The 19,710-nt window shown below is 62.2% G+C and overlaps 1 protein-coding gene across 1 annotated transcript; it reads right to left on the bottom strand.

Annotated features, from left to right (window-relative positions):
• Positions 1-574: 574 nt before the first annotated feature.
• On the bottom strand, positions 575-2,373 carry LOC131819433 (putative serine protease 29). The gene is made up of 6 exons (XM_059154538.1): positions 2,326-2,373; positions 2,162-2,219; positions 1,822-2,002; positions 1,407-1,672; positions 1,052-1,215; positions 575-968 (listed from the first exon to the last, which is right to left on the bottom strand). Exons 2-6 carry the CDS (start codon positions 2,217-2,219, stop codon positions 804-806), a joined length of 834 nt encoding a protein of 277 aa, XP_059010521.1. The 5' UTR covers positions 2,326-2,373; the 3' UTR covers positions 575-803.
• Positions 2,374-19,710: the final 17,337 nt, after the last annotated feature.

The raw sequence follows: 19,710 nt of genomic DNA, 5'->3' as shown, positions 1-19,710 counted from the left end.
TGGGGCCCGCTCCGGGACAGCCCAGGAAAGCACACCCACGTTCTGGCCTCCTCTTGCCCCCTGCTCCCCGGGGCCGGAGCATCAGCCTTGTTGGCTCCCTGATCCCAGCTGCCTGTGGGCATTTCTTCCCGCGGAGCCCAGCGTCTGGAACTCAGAGCCAACCTGAGAGGGCACCCTGGGAGGGTCAGGGAAGGCTCTCACCCAACAAGCAGACATCTCCCGGGATGCATCACATCCAGGTCATGTTTGCATGGTGACTGGCTAATTCAGAGAACAGGCCTTGCGAGAGAAGTCGGACGGACAGACAGATGGGTGGGTGAGTAGACCGAATCCTGGGACTCAGATCAGTCCCTTTTGGGACCACCCACAGTACCAGATGCTGACCTCTGGGGCAGGACAGAGCTAGGGTCTGTGACCCCCGAGTGGAGCCGCACTGAGAGCCTTGCTGTCCCTTTCCAAGTCTGGAAGGACACCGCCCCAGGGCAGCCCTCTGCACATCGGGGCTGGGGGACATACTCCCTTGGAAAGCCAAGTTGCCCATGGTCAGCCTGTCCCACAAAGACTCTGACCACACTCCAGTCATTAAGCTCTTTAATCGGACAGAGACAGCAGGATGAGGCGCCCTCACCGCAGTGGCCTTTCACCCCACTCCCCAGCATCTCCCTGCTCCATCCGCCGGCCGTCTGGGAAGCTGTGGACACGGAGAAGAGCAGACGAGAAGGTGGGGCCCAGGCCAGGGCCAGGGGGCCAGGGTTGAAGCAGCAGGTGCCAGGAGGAGGCGGGAGCCGCTGCCCCAGGCCGGGTCAGGGGCCGCTCTGGATCTGCCGCGTGATCCACGGCTGGTAGGTCTGGACGCGAGCATAGACCCCGGGGATGTTGCGCAGGCCACAGCCGTAGCCCCAGCTGACCACGCCCACCAAGTACCAGCAGTGCTTCAGCTTGCAGACTAGGGGCCCTCCGGAGTCGCCCTGCGGGAGGAGAGGGAGGGCTGAGTGGTCCCCCCGCCCCCACCCCCGCAGCAGGGGCTGGGCAGGGCAGGGGTGGGACTCACGTAGCAGGAGTCTCGGCCCTCGGTGCCCGCACACAGCATGTCATCCTGGATGATCTTCCCAAGCTGGTGGTGCTCGGAGGCGTTGTGGTACAGCTGGTCGCAGACGCCATTCTCCACCACCTGCACTGCCACCTGCTGCAGGCGGTAAGGCGGCGGCAGCGGCTCTGGGGAGAGAAGCCACCGGGGGCTGGCAACGCGGTCAGATCTCCCTCCTGAGGGGAGGGCTGGGGTGGGCAGGAGATGAGGCCAGAGACCCCACCCCTGCGCCGGTGGCCCCTTCTCTTTCCTTCCCGGAACCCACCACCACCCGCCCCCCAGGAGTTCCCGGGGATGACAGCCCCCACCCCGGACTCACCGTGCATCCCAATGGAGCCCCAGCCGGTCACCCAGCACTGGTCCTCCGGGATGACCTCCAGCTGGGCCGACGAGAGCCTGACCGGCTTGACGTTAGCAGTGCCTTCCACAGAGTCCGACAGCTGGAGCAGGGCAATGTCCGCGCCCAGGCCGGCGGAGATATAGTTGGGGTGGACGATGACACGGCTCACGTTCAGCAGTGTCCTGCCACCGTACAGGTACACGTCCCCGGCATGGATGCGGTAGGCAGAAGGGTCGGCCTCCTTCCTGGGGTCAAAAGAAGCCACGCAGGTGGGTCCCCCGGGGGTAGCCACCGCGGGGGGTAGCCTTGGCAATTCCAGAAACGAGTCCTCCCGTGAGCCCTGACTCCCCCTCCACGTCCCACCCAGAGCTGGACAGCAGCGTGGGGGACTCACCGGGAAATGCAATGGGCGGCGGTCAACACCCACCGCGGGTGGATGAGGGACCCACCACAGATGTGCACCCAGGAGGCCCAGTGGTAAGTGTAGACTCTTAGGCTGACCTGCCACGGCCACTTCCCCTGCGGGGCGTTGTCGCCGCCGATGATACCCGCCCGCTCACCCTCAGGGACCGGCGCTGAGGAAGAGACAGGGGTGGCGCTGAGGCCCTCCTGGAGTGGCCGGAGGAGGTGGCTGAGCTGAGCCCCCGTCCCGAGGGGTCCTGAGCAGCTGGAACTAGACACAAGGTTCCAGGGGCCTCTGGGGAAGGGAGGAGTTCCATGGGGTCAAGACTCACCTGGGCTGCCAGCAATGGAGTTCCCCAAGAAGAAGGTCGAAAGCGCCAGCCACAGCATCTGAGGGGGAGAGGGCAGGGAGGGACAGCTGGGACTCAGGCCCCGGGCTCAGGAATGGAGAGGGCCAGGAGCTTCTGCAGGCGTCTGGAAGGGGCAACAGCCTTACCTTGCCAGACTCCGACAGCCTCTGCTCTGGGGGCCTCCTGAGCCCCTTTATCTCTTGGCCACAGGAAGTAAGCAGGCAGCTGGGTCAGCCATCCCCTTGGAGGGGAGGGTGGGGAAGAAGGGCGGGCCCAGCCTGGGTGCTTCCCCACCTACCGCCCGCCCCCAAACCCCCCTTTTCAGCCACTGCAGACACATCATCTTCCCCTGTGTTGGCCTGACCTGTCGGGGCAGGTGCAATGTCCTATGGGGTCTGCTGGGGCCTCCCCACCTTGGGAGAGTCTCCAGCCCCATGCCCCTACCCTGAGTGGGCCAACCAGCCTCCGGCTGAAGCCCCCAGGCCCCCACACCCCGTACCCTGCCAGGCCCTCCCTCTCTCCCATGTCAGGAGCAGATTGTGTGTCACCTATCCCAAGAGCGACTCAGGAAGGTGACGCCCGAGCCCCATTCAGAGCCTCCTGTCCCTGAGCTCCAAGCGCGGAACAGCGCCTATGGTCAATGGTGACAGTGATTCGGATTGGCTCGGGGCCACTGGGCTTCAGGAACCCGGGGGAAGGTCACTGGGGAGACGGCATACCTCGACCCGGACTCCCCTCCAACGGAGACAGAGGATGAAGGGCCGTGATAGGGGACCTGTGCCGACTGGCCTGGCCCAGCCCTGTTTGTCCAGGGCACGTGGGCACGGGGCACTGAAGAGGACAGAGTGAGCCCAGGAGACCCCACGGAGCATGCGTGCATAGGCCCCTAGTCTCGGAGAGCCCCGCGCCAAACACGGCAGCGTGTGGGCAGTCGGAGGGGGCGAGGTCCTCCTGGAGTCAGTGAGCAGGGTCTAAGCCCCGCACCCCAGCCTTCGAGGGGAGGCTTGGGGTCTCCCAAGGACGCCTGAGACCAACAGCCCATCAGAGAAATCTTTGCGCCCAGCGTCTGGGAAGAAAGATGAGGGAGGTCGTGGGTCACTGAGGGAAAACGGCCGTCTAGAGGCATGGAAGGAGGGAGCACGGGGGCCCGGCATCTTCCCGACTCAGAGACAGGCCCGACGGCCAGTTCCTCACACCCTCCGGCCTCTGCCGCCACAGCGCGGGGAGTGACGCCGGGGGCAGGAACAAGCAGCAGTGGCATGGCAACACCCAGGGTGCTTTCTGTGCCAGTGGTGAGGACGGGGTCCCTTATCTAGAGGACAGCAACCTCAGGCCATCGCCCCCCGGCCACTGGTGCTTCAGCTGTTGAGCAACGGCCCCTGGGGGCAGGACACCTGCTTGCCGTGATAGGGTCGGGACTGGACCACCCGGAGAAGGCGCAGCGATAGCATCAGAGGAAGGATTGGGGGCTGCGCGGCAGGGGGCTTGCAACCGTCAGGACTGTGGCCAGGATGCCTGGTTCAGGGATGTCGTTGGGTCAGGGATGTGGCTGCCCTGGACTGGTTGCGAAAGCTCTTGGCTGGGCAGAAGACTGGGCAGGGGGTCTCGGCACAGAGCAGAGAGTCAGGGGGTCACAGGAACCTGGAGGGAGGAGCGTCCCTCTCCACATTTCCTTCACGGCCCCCTTGGTGACCCAGTCTTTGGGCACAAACAGAAACCCAACAACAATGAACGGGGGCACCCTGGCTTTGGCAGAACTCTCTGGCAATACCTGGAAGGCCCTCCCATGTGTTTCCAGGGAACCCTCACAGAGTCTCCCTTCTGCGGCATCAGGGGTCAGATCTCTGCATCGCACAGCAAATGCCCGGCGTCTGTGGGGACGTCCCCGACAGGAAGAGGCTTTCCTGGGGCCACTTTGACGGAGCCGTTGAGATGCTCCGAATCGAAGCAGAAGTTTTGGGAGGAACTTAAAATCCACTTTGATGTGGCTTTTAAAAACCAGAAACCGTGTTTCCTCCAACATGCATGAAAATACTTTTTTAAAATTATGAAAATAATGTAACTCGGGCTACCAAAAAAAAAAAAGTAAAACGTAGAAATTCTCAATAATCTCCCGCCAGCAGTAGCCGCCGTGGCCGCCCACGGTCACTCCCATTCCCAGCCAGGCAAGAGGAGCAGGCAGTGATGTCGCCGTGAGCACGTGTTCCCTTCACCGCCCCCCAGAGAAATGCATCATTGGTAATAGCCAGCGTGTTCAGTTGTAGGGCTCTGGGGAACCTTATGGAACCAGCTCCCCACAGACAGACGCTTGTGTCGTTTGCTGTGAAAACAACAAATCAGGTAACGTTCTGCACGTGTACTCGTCCCATCTAATTATCAGCGCACTGAGCGGCGCAGGGCCGGGTCCAAGACGGTACTCAGGCTGGGACCGCAGGGCCATTGTGATCTGTCCGTGCGTCCCTCTCTCCACCCTTCTGTCCATCCCTCCATCCATCCCTCTCTCCACCCCTCCCTCCTGTCCGTCCCCCAGCCAGCCGCACTTTAGACGACGCGTCCGTGTCTCCCCTCCGTTCAGACTTCACCCACCCAACAATTCACGTAAATACGGGAAAGACACAGCTCCTGCCCCCATTTCCCAGTCCAAGAAACAGGCTTCACCGGCCGGCAGGGTGGACGGAGGGAGGGCTGGGTCTGGGATTTAAAGCTATGCTTAGGGTGCTGGCGGGCTCAGTGGATTAAACCTCTGCCTTCGGCTCAGGTCATAGTCTCGGGGTCCTGGGATCGAGTCCCACATCAGGCTCTCTGTTCGCCGGGGAGTTTGCTTCTTTCTCTCCCTCTACCGTTCCCCCTGCTTGTGTGCTCTCTCAAAGAAATAAATGCATCTTTAAAAAAACAAACAAACCGAGCAACGCTTAGTAATTAAAAGAGGAAAGCAGTTTCTGCGTCACTACTTGGAGCTCCAAGTTGGCTACGCTGACGTGAGCTCGTGAGCTCTGTATTCAGTCGCCCAGGGAGCCGAGTCCGCGCGGAGGAGCTTCCCTGCCAGCCCCCCGCAGCACCTGGTGTCCAGAGCTGGCGGGAAGTGGCCGTGGATCTCCAGGGGCAGTGGCCGATGTAGGGATCCGAGAGGCCCCCTCCTGTGTGGAAGCGGGGGACCACGCAGCCCAGCGGCCGCACACACGTGAGGTCCCGTGGTCCGTGGCCCCGGTACCTCCTGCCAGCGACACACGGCAGCCAGTGCTGGGACTCGCGCCGCCTGCGTTCCCCGCACCCACCCCTGTTCCAGAAGTTCCAGCTTCCCAAACCCACCTTCTTCTTCCTCTTCACACGTCCCGACCAGTCTTGGCTGTCTGCTCCCTCCTGGCTCTGAGGACAAGCTCTTCACCCTCTGTGAAAACCATGGTGACACATTCGCCAAAACCGAATGACTCGTTGGTTAACGGAGGGGTTCATGCCCCCCCCCCCGCTGCTGCTTCATCCAGACACATGGGACTTTCCCCTGGGTGTCCGGGCTGCCTCTCGTGACCTTCCTTCCACACTCCAGCTCCCCACCGAAGTCTTACCCGGCCGTCGCTGGATTTGTCCCCATGGGCCCTACAGCAGGACAGCTGTTCTGAGGCTCATCTTCGTACAAATGGCACTTTCCCCTTTGTGTCCAGAAAGAGGGACGTGGCCGAGGTGGGGACGCGTGTGGCACATCCGACGGGCTTCCTCCGGTTAGTTCTGGTCACGCGCAGACTCTCCGGACGCGGACAGGGCTTATCTGTTTTTTACTGTGTTTTCATCGGGGGTCCCGGAGTCCAAATGAGACCCAGGCCGGAGAGGGGACATGGAAGGGGACTCGGGTCTTGCGCCAATGTCTTCCGCCTCGATGGGCTTTCCCTTGTGCTGCCTCCCTCCCCGTCTCCTGCTTCGAGGTTTGTCACGCCAGCTCTCCTCCTTTCCTTGTCACCCCGCTGGCGAGTACAGACCCGACCTCCCCGCCTCACTGTTGGTTGGCTTTATGGGGTTGTGTGGCCTTCTACGCTGCATTTCAAGCCCTTGCGATGCATCTCCCTCCCCTCCAGACCCTGGGATCCAGGAAGCCAACATGTACTCCGCTGTACGCGGGGACGTGCCACCCGGTGACTCTGGTTGGGATGAATGAGATCCCAAGGGCGGCTCCGCTGTCTGTAAACTACACTCTCACTTGGTGACAGGGTGCTCAGCAGGTGGTGGCCCGGAACCAGGCAAGATGGGGAGCCAGGCAAGGGTGGTGGCCTGGGGCCGGGCCGGATGGGACAGCGGGTGGTGGCCAGAGGCTGAGGGAGAGTCTCGGATCACCTCATCCACCTCTGCTCCCCCTGCCCGAGCCCGAGCCTTTGCAGCACGGCCAGCACTCTAGGATTCCAAACAGGTGAGCGCCCCCAGCCCCGCCTGCCACTCTGCAGCCGCAGCCCCTCAAAGACCACTCTGACCACCAGCCTGTTCACAAGGTTTAATGAGACAAGCACACCTGCCGACACCACCCCCCCTCGGGGCCTCCACCGCACCTCTCCCCACGGGGATGGGAGGATGGGGCCACAGGAGGGGCAGGAGAGGGCAGGGCTGAAGTACAGGGAAGGGAGGGGAGCAGTGTGGGATGTTAGCTCAGCTCGGGGCCGTGATGTGGCAGAAGTGCGGTCCTCCGCTGACCCACAGCCTGGCCCTGAGTGGGGACATGATGCCAAGCTCCTGCTGAGACCAGAGTGGCGGTTGGGGCCTCGGCCTCACCCCAGCCCTGTCCATCCCCCGGCTGGGCCCAGAGCAGCTCCTGGGAGAGACACAACGAACCAGCTGGATGACCTGTCCAGACAGGCCCGTCTCAGCCTGAACCACCACGGAAATCGAGACATTCTGGGTGCCAGACGGTGGGGTCCTTCCCACGTGGTGACTGGGGACACCAGTAAGCACCCTGCGTTGCACAGGGCAACCCGCAATGGAAGGTCATCTGGCCTCATGTCCAGTGCCCAGGCTGAAATGTCCCTGGGCCAGGCGTGGCCATTCTGGTGACGGCAGACCTCGGCATCTAGAGAAACCCACTCTCCACGCGGCGAGGCCTAAAGGGCAGAAACCACAGCCCATCCCAGCCGCCCAGAGCCTGGGCCTGTTCACGCACCAGAGCAGAGATTCCCTCCTGGGGGCCTGGATGCCCTTCTTGCTGTGTACCCGACAGTGACCACAGGCAAGGAGGGTGTCCGCCGTCTAGCGTGATCTCAGACCACTGGGAACCGCGTCTCCCAAAGACAGCCCCCAGCGCCCCTGCCTGCCTCACTGTCCCCGTGACGTCAGGAGGCTGCGGCCCAGGGAGGGAGGTGAACACACCTCTCTAGAACCAGTCTCACTTCCCATGGGGAGTGCAATGTGTGTGTGCAGGTGTGAGTGTGAAAATGTACAATCGAGAGCATCGTGTGTGTGAGTGTGCATGTTTGGGTCTGTGCGTGTATGTGCAAGCGTGAGTGCATGAGCACGTGCGAGTATGTGAGTGTGCCAGCGAGGGCAGCTCCCCCTGCGCAGGCCAGGCTGCGGTCCCAGAGGTCCTCATGTGGGCACAGGGTCCCTTGAGGGAGGAGGCAGGTGGGGAGGCTGTGCCCTGTCACCCACGGTGTGCCAGTCCTGCGCCCTTCCTGCCCGAGAGGAGACTCAGGAGACACATGCAGACAAGGAGCCTGGAGCGTGGCCCTTGGCCACCCCTCCGGCCAGCGACGCAGGAGAAAGTGGTGCGGGAGCGTGCAGGGCACTGGCCAGGGTGCACAACACGCCCAGGCGCTCCACTCCAGACCTCCTGCCCTCACCGGCCCAGAGAGCAGACCCCCAGGGCGTCTGGGAAAGGCCAGCGCGGTGGCCCGTCAGGACAAGGCCAAGTCTTGAGAGCAGGATGCAGGAACAAGGCCAAGTCAGAGAGCAGGATGCAGGAACGCCGTTCATCGGGAGTGCCATGGGCCATAGTTGCTAGATGTGGGACCTGTGGTGTTCTGGGCACCTTGACCCCTGGAGAGGCAGGAGGAGCCCCAGGCCCAGGTGACTTCAAGGTCTGGGGCAGCCTGAGCCCGTCCTGTGCTTATGGGAAGGGAGTGGCCTGCATTTCTCTTTCTCTTTACTCAGTGCCGACCTGGAGTCATGTGAGGTCCGGGTCACGGGGGCATTTCTGCTGGGACCAGGCTGGGAAGGCTGGCGGGCTCCGTGTCCCATAGGATGTCCTCCGGGAGGAGAAGGGTCAGTAAGCCTGGAGGAGATACAGGGTGGTGGGCCGAGCCGTGCCCGCTTCCCGACCCCGGCACCTGTGAACGTGACCTTACTGGGGAACAGGGTCTTTGCAGATGGGAGTGAGCTGGGATCTCTGGAGGAGGCGGTCTGGGATTCAGGGCGGACCGACATCTAGTGACAGGTGGCCTTAAAGGACAAAATAGGGGGGTTGAGATGGGGAGACGCAGGACAGGACCCGGACCGAGCCGCGCGGCCACGAGCCCCAGACGCTCAAGGCTTGGCGGGCCGGAGCCTGCAGGGCCAGCCTCCAGCCCCAGGCTCTCCGGGATGCGCAACGGGCTCGGGCCTGAGCGGCCCCGCGAGGGGCGCAGGCGCAGGAGCAGAGACGCCGACCTGGCGGTGTGTGTCCACACAGGGCGGGATTTCCGGCAGGAAAGGGCCGGGGCGGACAGCGGGCGGGCGGGTGAGGCCTCTTGCAGGGAGGCGTCCGCGAGCGAGCAGGACGGCCGTGTGCGCACCTCCGGGTCTTGCACGGTTCTCCGCGTCGTGTGCGGGTCCCCACGGGGCGGCCGCGGCCTCTTGACCCCCCACCAGCCGGACCCGGACCCAGACCCGGCGGCTGCGGGCAGTGAGCGGGCTGGGCGGCCATAGAGGAGAGTCCAGGGCTCTGCTGGGACGGAGGCAGGTGGCGCAGGGATCTTCCGAGCCCCGGGAGCCTGTGACGCACGAGGTACTAACGCAGGCACCTTTATTTTATTTTATTTTATTTTATTTTATTTTAGTTATGTTATGTTATGTTATGTTATGTATCTGAGGCAGAGAGACCCGGGGATGAGGCCCTGAGCTGAAAGCAGAGGCTGAACCGACTGAGCCCCACAGTGCCCCCACACGAGGAATTTATAACTTTTTAGGGGGAATTGTTGGTCGTCAGCCTGACGCTGAATGAGCCCCGCGGCGCCACGCGGGTTCTGTGTGCAGCCGTGTGCGGGCCGGGCTTGGCCGCAGGCCTCGAACGTGACTCTGAGGAGGTCGGCGGGAGGGGAAACAGAGCAGCTCTGCACAGGGCATCTGTCTGTCCGGACGGGAAGAGACGCAGCCACCTGCGGCCCCTGGAGCTGGATCTGGGCAACGGGAGGCTCCTCACTCCCCTCCCCAGTCTTGGACTATGGGTTCCACAGCCTTTTCACTCCCAGAGCCTGCTGTGAGGACCCAGCCCCGAGGTAGCGCCATGGGGCTGAGAACACCTGCACTGTAACAGAGCCCAGGGCAGCCCCCCCCCCCACACCACCTTTTAGGCTCTGGTGGGCAGGTACGGGGATGTAAGTTCCTTTTGCTTAGGAACCCTGCCACCTCCCCACCTGGGGGGGGCGGCTCTTCCTTCAGCCTATGCCTGCCCTCTGCCTGTGCAGCCAGTCTCAGATGACCCCAGGAGGCTCCCGAGGGGCCCGCGGGCCAGCGTTGGCCGTCCCTGCCTGTCCCACACGGGCTTCCGGGTCCCTCTGCCCTTGGCAGGACCTTGGCGACAGGCCCTGGTGAGACTCCTCCTTATGGAACCTACAAAGCCCCCCTCTGCCCAGGTTTGCTAAGAGTTTTATCATGAACGGTGGTTGAACGTATCAACCCCAAGAATCAAATGCATTCCCCTCATCTGCTGAGATCAGTGCTGGCTCGCGCACCCGTTCCCCCCCCACCCCAGCCCCCGTTACGTGGCCAGCTGCACCAGTAGAGTTCTCCGGTGTTAAACCACCCTGGTTTAGACCCTCTTCGGTTATACTGTAATGTTTTAAAGACGTTATTGGCGTTGGATTGCTCATGTTCTATGTTGGATCACGAATCGGTGTTCCTTGTTGAACATGGCCTGAAAATGTCCGTTAGTCTGTGTGCCCGGTGCGCTCTCTGGTTTACATGGATCTCACAGGACTCTCTAGGGATTCCCCCCTTCCTTCCATTGCCTGGAAGGGTTTGCATGAAGTGGGGACTGTCTGAGAGTCATTCTCCTGGGGAACCAAGTGAAACAGGGGTGTTCATTTGTATTTTGCGTCCGGGGCAACCGTGAGCTGCCCACACGCCGTTCCTCTGTGGTCGCACATCTGTGCCAGCATTCTTCCTCCTCTGGCATCGCCCTGAGCTGTGCCAGCCTCCGCGTTGTCCCTAGCATCTGATACCAAGCTCGGGGATCACAGCTGCCACGCCTGTGTTCACCCCTTCCTGTTCCTGATGTCTGTGTACCTGCTTTGCTGCCTCAGAGCTCCACCTCCCCCTGAGGGTCAAGGAACTTGACTTGGCTTTGCAGCCCTGTCCTTTCTTTCTTTCTTTCCTTTTTTTTTTTTTTTTTTTTTTTAAGACAGTATTTGTTTATTTATTTGTCAGAGAGAGAGAGAGCATGAGCAGGGAGGAGGCGCAGAGGCAGAGGGGGAAGCAGGCTCCTCGCTGAGCAGAGAGCCCGATGCGGAGCTCGATCCCAGGACCCTGAGATCATGACCTGAGCCAAGGGCAGAGGCTTAACTGACTGAGCCACCAGGCGCCCAGACGTAAGAATTGTTTGGAAGTGTATTTTTAAGTTTCCAGATGCAGGAGAGTTTGTGTCCATAATCTGAGCCGAGATGAGCGGGTCTGAAGTGGCCTCCCGCTGTCTTTGAATACAAGATAAGTGACCCTGAGCTCCAGAGAGGAAGGCGAGGTGGAGTTCTGGGGTCCATTGAGGCTGGTGATGGGGGGCGAGGGCAGACATCCCCGGTCAGTAACAACAGATACAGCCCCAGCAACCCCTCTCGGATGTTCAGAGCCTGTGAACCTGGTGAGCCTGCCCTGCTGCCTGGTGCTTAGCTGGGACCTGTCCCTGCAGATGCGGCATGCGTGACTAGACATTTCCTTTGTCCTGGAGGCAGGAGGACTACCCAGGGACGGAGGCCCGGGGAGGGCAGGCCTGGGAGGCTCCCGGTGCAGGGAGCCCCACCTAGGACTGAAACACAGCTCAGGGCCACATCAGCAAGCAGGTGGTGCCGCCTCCAGCCTCCCAGCCCCAGCCCCTGCCCTGGAGCCAAGGGAAGCAGAGGGAAGTTTCTTCTAGGGAAACTGAATACCCTGGGAGAAACCAACCAAGAAACAACACAAGACCTGGCGGGTGTCCCATGGGGCAGCGGGCTTGCCAGGATGACTGTCGGCAGGCGCTGGTGACCTCAGGCGCTTGCCAGTTAATGCTGCGGACCTGGTAGAGCCCGGCCAGGACAGGCGGCCTGGGTCTCCAAGGGGAGAGACAGTGGAGAGCATGCAGAGCAGGCAGGAGGGAGATGCCAACACAGGACCCAAAGGCAGCTGGGCTGCGGGAAGTGATGGTCACAGTGGAGCCCGGGACAGGCCCAGGGTCACAGAGGACACCTCAGTGTCACCTCAGGGTGGAGGGCAGCCATCGTGGCAATGGGTTCCCAGGATAGCAGTAAGCAGAACGCAGTGGCCATCCCCAGAGCCCGTCAGCCATCACGGTGGAGCCGGCTCGGCCTGGAAGCCAGCCAAGGGCCATTAGACTTGGGAGAGGATGTGTCATAAGAGAGTGGGGACCAAGGGTGGCGGGGATGGGGTCGAACTTCTCAGCGGGCTGCATCCCTGTGAGCAGAAAGGAGGCTGAGCAAGACTGGAGTCCGACTGTCCCTGTGGCCGCATGAAGCCCCAGGCCTGCTGGCGCCAGGAGACAGCCAGCAGAGAGCCACCATGGGGAGGAGGGCCTCCGGGAGACCTCCCCGTGCCCAGTGCCCAGTCCCAGGACCTGTGCCCCAGGGACACACAGCTCCCACCGGTCCGGCCTCCACAGCAACGTTGCCAGAGGGGTCTGGTAGATGAGAGGTGCCGTTTGCCCAGAGGGGTCTGGTAGATGAGAGGTGCTGAGCCCAGCATCCTGCCCTCAGTCTTCGCTTGTCGGAGCTTGGCACAGCCCCCAGTTTGATCCTGTCCCGGGACCCCCCGCCCACCTCACTCTGTGCCTCCACCCCTCTCTCGGCCCTCCCACCCCCACCCTGCTCATAGCACAGAAATCCTCTCTGGGTGGGTGGGAGAGACTTTCTGGGGAAGAGCGGAGTCCTCCCTGCCTCACTCATGGTGGGAGTGAGAAGGGCCCTTTTGTGCACCTGACCCTCTCCAGCAAGTGGGGTATAAACCGGCCCTTCCGGAGAGCTCAGGGGCCTTCTCAGCCTCCTGTCTGGGAGGGCTATCCCCTCCAGCTGAGGCCGCCCAGCCCTCCCCGTTCCCCCGGCAGCCGCTTGGCCCTGCACCAGATCCTGGGTGGGCACGGACACCCATGCCACGTGGTGGTGCCAAACACCCCCAAGCCCCCGGCAAGCAGTCTGAGAGGCAGCACAGTCCAGAAGCATCTTCACAAGGTGGGGTGAGGCTGGGGGTACACAGCCCCACGCACCTGACAAAGCCCTCGAGCGACTTGGGGATGGAGCTCGGGTTAGAGAGAGCCACAGACCGGCTCGGAACTCGGGCATTTCACGTCCGGCCCCCTGCTGTGCCCTCTCTCCGCGTGACTCCCAGACCTGGCCTCGCACTGACACACCAGTGCACACCGGTTGCTGGTCTGTGCCAGTGCCTTCGCCCGTGGAGAGCCTGCCTCATCACATCCCCTGAGGGACACGCTATGTCTCCTCGGAGAGCCAGTCGGGCAACCCCTCCTCGGAGCAGCTCTCTTAACGGCCCTGGAAGGCTTGCTCAGGTCCCCAGCACAGACACCGGATCTACCTCTGTGGCACCACTTCTATGCCACACCCTCCCCTCACTATTTGTTTAAAAGGTGGTGTCCTGCGAGGCTGGAGGACTGAGGGAAGCAGAGGCCATGTTCTCTTCATGTCTGTGTCTTCCAAAGGCAACTCAGGGCCTGTCACATAGCATTCGGGATGGAGGGATGGTTGGTGGATGGATGTATGGATGGATGAGTGGGTGGATGGTTGCAATTTTGAGATAAGGCTGGCCTTCTAGGGGAGGATGGGCTGTGAGCAAGGGTCCCTAGAGTGGAGGAGTCACAGAATATCCCCCTCCCTCACGCCACCCCTTCTATCCCCCACCACCCCTCCATTCAGTGCCTGGCCTGGAGCAAAAATTTTTCCAACCCAACTGTCAAAGCAGGTGGACCCTCATCAGGTAGCCGCAGGGTCACAAACCACTCCCCGCCACACCCACACCCAAGAAATCACTGGGCACTTTCTGTCTTGCTTTGCTAACAGTTTAATGAAACAGAACTGAGACGTGGTCCCAGACGTAGGTCTGAGAGGTAGGTCTCTGTTCCTAACCCTCATTCAAAGCAGCTTCCATTTTTCTTCTTCCCAGTGTTGGAGGCAGGAGCAGTCAGTGTCCACCAGGGCAGATGGGACTGAGGGCGCTGTGGGGCGGGCAAGCAGGGAAGAGTCGGGTGTTGGGAGGAGGAGAGAGCAGAGACGGGGCAGGGGAGGAGCTGTGCGCTCGGGGAGCTGGGCGGGCTCTTCTCCCACACCCGCCTCTGGATCACTTGGCTCTGTCGGCTCTCTGAACTGCGAACGCAGCTGCCCGGTGGACCTTCCTGGGATGGTGGACGGTGTCTCCGTATCCACTGTCCCGTGCTGTCGCTTGTGAGACTGAGGACATGAGTTCTCCCTTACTTCACGCTTGGTTAAGTTGTGTATATGCGGCCCCACATGGGCAGACAATGGTCCAGGCTGTCCTGGGGGGCAGAAGCGAATCTCCATGTTCCTAGAGAAGGACACATCCCGGTGCTGGGTACAGGACCACCTCTTACCTTTCCTTGGTGTCTGGCCCCAGGGGAAACTGAGTTTGATGGCGTAGATGGGGCCATGAGGTAATGAAGCAGCTGACTGTCTGGGGAAGGAGTGCTGGGAGAGGACATTTGTCTCGTCCTTGGGGTTTGGGGGAGAAGGCTGGGGAGGAAGGCTGAGCCACTGGAGGAGCCTAGAACAGTTGCACAGGATGGGGACCTGGGCTGCCTGTAGGCGGCGGGCTGAGGACTGGGACGGTGGTGCTGCGGGAGGGGGGGCGAGGGAGGGCTGCAGCGCTCCGGCAGTCAGGAGAGGGGGCTACACCAGAGCCAGACCCCATGAAAGAGGTGGGACTGGCTTTGGGGGACCTGTGGGGTCTGAAGCCAGGCCCCACAGGGGTCCACGTGGGAGGAGGAGCTGTACCCTCCCATGTATCCTGCAGGCCCCAATTTCCGGGGGCGGGGTGCCCCACGGCCAGAGAAACCAGCTCTGGAGCCAGGAACCAGGGTGAGGAAGGGGCCTCTCCCAGGAACGCTGTGTGAGCCTAAGCCCGTGCCTCAGTTTCCCCATCTTAGCCCCTGGAGGGCACACAGCCTGGGTAAATAGAGACAGGCAAGGGAAGGGAGGGAACCTGTCCCCCTCAGCAGTTTTTACTGGGGAAACACAGGAATAAAGTCTCTCCCCTGAGACCGAGTCCCAAACCACTGGCTTCCCCAGCAACACTCGGAAATGCCTGCTTGCTTCCGGGACGCTGTCCAAGTTTAAACAAGAGCTTTTTCAGATGCATCCCAAAGCCCGGCTGGGGCAGGCGGACTGCTACTGGGCATCTGTGACCCGAGCATGTTCCCCTACTCCCCCATCCAGAACTGAGGCCATTGGCCATGTGGTCCCCACACACCCCACCCATGTCCCCTTCCTTGTCCATCCTTCAGGTTCCCTCGCCTTACTGTGGACCCCAAAGGTCCCCCAGCCAGTCACCCAGCACTTCATTCCGGGGCTGAGCACCAGGGAACTGGGAGAAAGGGTGACAGGCTCACGAGCCTGGGGAGTGTCCCCAGGGCCTCCAGTCTCAGCAGGATGATGTCCGTGTCCCCCCGCGGCCGACAGGCTCACATTGAATTTGGGGTGACAGATGATCTCGGCCACTCTGTGCAGCTGGTCGTGGTCGTAGAGACTCAGCTGCCCGACCTGGACCCTGTTTTCTGTGGCTCCAGTGCAGCCCTGGGAGAGGACCAGGAGCTGTTCCAGGAGCCTGAGTGGGGGAAGCACTTGACCCCCGGCCCCCAGCAGCAGGAGGGCCTCTGGGGCTCCGAGCCTGAAGGTTCCCCCGGACACCTTCCGAGCTGCATGAACCCTGGATCTCCTGTCCCAGCCCAGGACACTGTCCCCTCCCATTGCATTGTCCCTCAGCTCGCTGCCCTCCCCCCGCCCCCCAGAGGAGCAGGCACGTGAATCACTCAAGGTGCAGCCCAGCGGGCGGCGGTCAGCACCCACTGGGGGTGGCTGAGGGAACCCCCACAGATGTGCTGCCACTGGGCACGCTCGGCGTTGAGCAGCCTCAGGGTCACCTGCCACAGCCCCTTCCTGGCAGGGACGTCATCGATGCCCGCCAGCTCAGTCCCCAGGCCAGGGTCTGGGGACACGCAGGGAGGAGCCCTCAAGGACCCAGGTGCCCCTGCCTGGCACTCAGCACAGCCTCCCACACTCAATCACTCCCTCAGCCGTCCTCACCTGGGGGTCCCCACCCTGTCCCGCCCAGGTCAGCACAGGCTGAGATCACCCGCGGGACTCAGGGCAGCAGGGGTATTGCTCCACACTAGGCCTCACCTGGGGTCGTGAGCTTCAAGCCCCCCAGGCTGGGGAGGGTCAGGTCCCACAGCATCTGCAAGGGGAGAAGGAAAGTCTGGAGTCGGGAGACCAGGGCCAGGACCCCTCTGGACAGGGAACGGAGAAGGCAAGGATCTGAGTGGGTCCTTACTACACCAGGTCCTCTGCCTTCTGCCCCCGGGGCCTCTGAGCCCCTTTCTTCTCCCTGTCCAGGAAGTGGTGTGGTGAGAGGTGGGGGGCTCTGGGGCAGGGCTTCCCCTGTGCAAGGGGTCACAGCATCAGCATTTGCGGAGAACACACCGTGGCTGGCCCGGGCTTGGGTGCCAGGGACACAGGGGACAAAGTGGACATGTGTCCGTCCTGGGGGGATCAGGGACCTCCGTGGCAATGAGGGCAGTGAGGACAGGAGGTGCCCACGGTCAGGAGAGGCCTGTCCTAGGAGCCTGGTCAGAGGTCAGACCCGAAGGATAAGGGCAGAGCTGGGTTCCTGTGTCCACACCCACCTGTGGACCCACCTAGGAAAGAGGGCAGCCCTGGTGGGACCGCCAACTCCCCCAGGTGGCCCCACCAGAGTCCCAGGAGCTTGATCTGCGCTGGTGAGGGCTGGAACTCAGGGACCTCTGCGGGGACCCCACATGGAGCCCTCCTATCTCCTCCTGGGGCTGGACACCCCCTTGGCCAGTGTGGGAGAAGGCTTCCCAGGTGGAGTGCTAGGATCTGGCTGAGTTTGTTGACATGCGGGTGCTGTGTCTGGGGAAGGGTCCCGTCATCACCACCCCAGCTGGGTCCCTGCTGGGTACAGAAGCCCGCAAGGTCAGGGATGAAGGGGCAGGGGCCGCTTGCAGGCACCAGAACTGTCCCACCACACTGTCCCCCTGGCACCCGCACAGCTGCCACTGATCCCCGCTGGCCCCCACAGCCAACCTCCCACCTCATCGGCTCCCAGCACCCCTGACCCCTTCCCCTGCTCAGCCAGCTCGTGTGGCGCACCCACACAGAGGAGATGGGAAACCAGCCCCACCAGGACCTCTGAGGAGGGGTTTCCCAAGCTTGGGAGAAGCTGGACAGTGGGCCTCCGTCTGGTGGCTGCGCTGCAGACCTGGGGGCTGCCGCTTTTCAGACCCCCACGTCCCCTGTGCAGGAGGGGAGCCCAGAAGGCCCCGGTGCCTTTGCAGACACGCAGGTCTCGGCAGCTTCTCCAGGCGCTTGGGTCCTGGTTTATCGGCTACGAGGGAATCAGGAACGTGAGAGCTGTGGCCTCTTTTAAAATGTTTTCTTTTTAATGTTTAGTTGTTGTTGTTTTTAAGTTGGGGGTGGGGAGTTGGGGGTTGGAGGGAAGGAGCCAAGCTGAGATTTCTGGGAGCTGAGCCATCGAGCAGGGCAGAGCAGCCCCTCGGCCCCGACAATGGCCTTGTGCGCTATGGGTCCGGTCGTTCTAGACTGTGCTGGAGAGCTGCATGGGAGGCAGACCTGGCTGTCATGTTACAGAGCCCCTAGGAAATGCAGAGGTGCCAAAGGGGACCCCCGTTTTCCTGGTGAACTTGTCCTCTGGGCGGATGCCACCCCCCACAGGAGGACCTTAAGGGGCCAAGGCATACAGGACACGCTTCAGAATAAACCAGCCTTGTCAGATGGGACTTTGAACACCCAGGAAAGGAGCCTGTGAAAGGGAGGGAATGGTCTGTGGCACCAGCCGGCCACACTATCCAGGAGAGGAGGGGGCTTGCGGGACAGTGGGAGGAGGACCCCAGGGGCATCCCCCCAGATCCCACACCTCAGCCGTGGCTTCAGAGAGACCAGAGGGAAGCAGGCAGGAAGGAGAGGAGGGAGTCTGGGGCAGAGAACCACAGCCCATCTCAGCGGACATCCTTCTGGGAAGAGAAGCACAGAAACCTGCCCTGGACCCCTTCCCTCTCCGCTCTGCCGGGCCTGGAGATGCCAGCGTCAGGGACCCCCAATAGCCAGGCCTGGTCGGCCAACCCCCTAAACCCCTAGATGCAGGAGAGTCAAGCACGCACAGCCTTGGAGGGTTTTCCCGCCATGTTTAATAAGAACCTAATTCCAGCAGGATTCCTGGGCTTTCCCCACCTGTACTCCCCGCTGAAGCCTCGCCCCTGCTCCCTTGCCCTCCGCAGGGAAAACAGGGTGCAGAGATGAGGAGGAGGGGGCGTCGGTCCCTTCTAGGGTCCCAGAAACAGAGGGACATACTGGCAGATCGAGGACACGTCGCTCATGACGCGGGTATACACCCCAGGGAAGTCGCGGTCGCCACACCTGTAGCCCCAGCTTGCGAGACCCCCCTGGACCCAGGTGCAGTTCCACGGGACCCCCAGGGTCAGCTCTGGGGATAGAAGCCACTGAGCAAGAGCGTCCCACGTCCCCACGATAAAGGGACCGGTAGGTCCCATGGTCCCAGCTAGAAGGGGACCAAGCACGCACCTGGGGCAGCCTGGGACCTCACCTGGCAGGAGTCCCAGCCCTCGCTCCAGGCACACAGCATGTCACCCTTGATGATCTGATCGTTGGGTCCGGAGAGTTCTGGGAGCGGTGATCACACTCCCTGTTCCTCACGATGGGAACCTCCACTTCCTGTAGGTGGTGGGGGGCAGCGGCTCTGTGGGGGGGTGCTGCGTGAGAATGGGGGTTCCTCGCCTTCCCATCTCACATGTACTCCTACTTTGTGCTCGGACCCCCGCCCCGGTCCATCAGTGGGGGCAGGGGACATCCCCGCGGCCAGCCCTGACCTGGGGTCCAGCACCAGACCTAGTGCTATTTCCCCACGTCGGCCGTGCTTGGGGTCAGGCTGCAGCACTGGAAGGTCGGATGCCCGTCTGGCTCCAGGATGTGGACTCGCTCGCCAGCGTCTGGGCTCCCATGCCAGTGTCCACAGTAGGATCCACAGCCTCCCCAGGAAAATTCTGCCTCAGCCACTGAGGAGCTGGGATCTTGGTGGGTCACCCACACTCCACGAGCCTGGGTTTCTTCCCCCATGACTCAAGGGCCCCTGTCTGCCCTCTGACTGTGGTGCCAGAGTCCAGGTGGGATGTGGTGGGGGGACACCAGGTTGACAACCTCAGAGAGAGCCAGGGGGTCCTCCAGTCCCAGCAGAGCGATGTCCGCACAGACAGGCTCTCGTTGAACCTGGGGTGACAGATGATCTCAGCCACTTTGTACAGCTGGTCATGGTCGTAGAGTCTCAGCTGCCCGACCGAGACCCTGAAGGCACCAGCCTCCAGGTCCTTCCTGGGGAAGTGGAGAGCCGGGCTTCTCTGGGCAGGCTGGGGGCTCTCAGAGCTGGGGGACCCCGAGAAGCCCGTCTCCCACGGGGGGACCCTGCACATGCACATGCATCTGTGCACACCTCCAGCCACGGGGATGGAGAAGGCAGGACTCTCGGCTCCGGGCAATGGGCAGCGGTCAGCACCCACTGGGGGTGGCTGATGGACCCCCTGCAGATGTGCTGCCACAGGCTGTGCCTCAGGTTGTAGAAGCTCAGGCTGACCGGCCACAGGTCCGGCCATGGGTCCTGCCACGTCACAGCCCCCACGATGCCCCCCAGCTCACGCCCCAGGCTGGAGTGTGCAGAAACAAGTGGTGGGGCCATGAGGGACCCAGATCATGACCTTCCCAGAGCTCAGGAAAGGACAAGGCAAGCTTTTCCCTAAGGGAATGGGGACCGTCCCTGTTCCTCCTGGTTGAGTCCCAGGAGCCCTGAGCATATTGGAGGGGATCGGGACT

This window comes from Mustela lutreola, chromosome 17 (assembly GCF_030435805.1).
Source record: "Mustela lutreola isolate mMusLut2 chromosome 17, mMusLut2.pri, whole genome shotgun sequence".
Lineage (NCBI taxonomy): Eukaryota > Metazoa > Chordata > Mammalia > Carnivora > Mustelidae > Mustela > Mustela lutreola.
The sequence above is the reverse complement of the archived record's forward strand: the minus strand, read 5'-3'. Positions and strand labels throughout refer to the sequence as shown.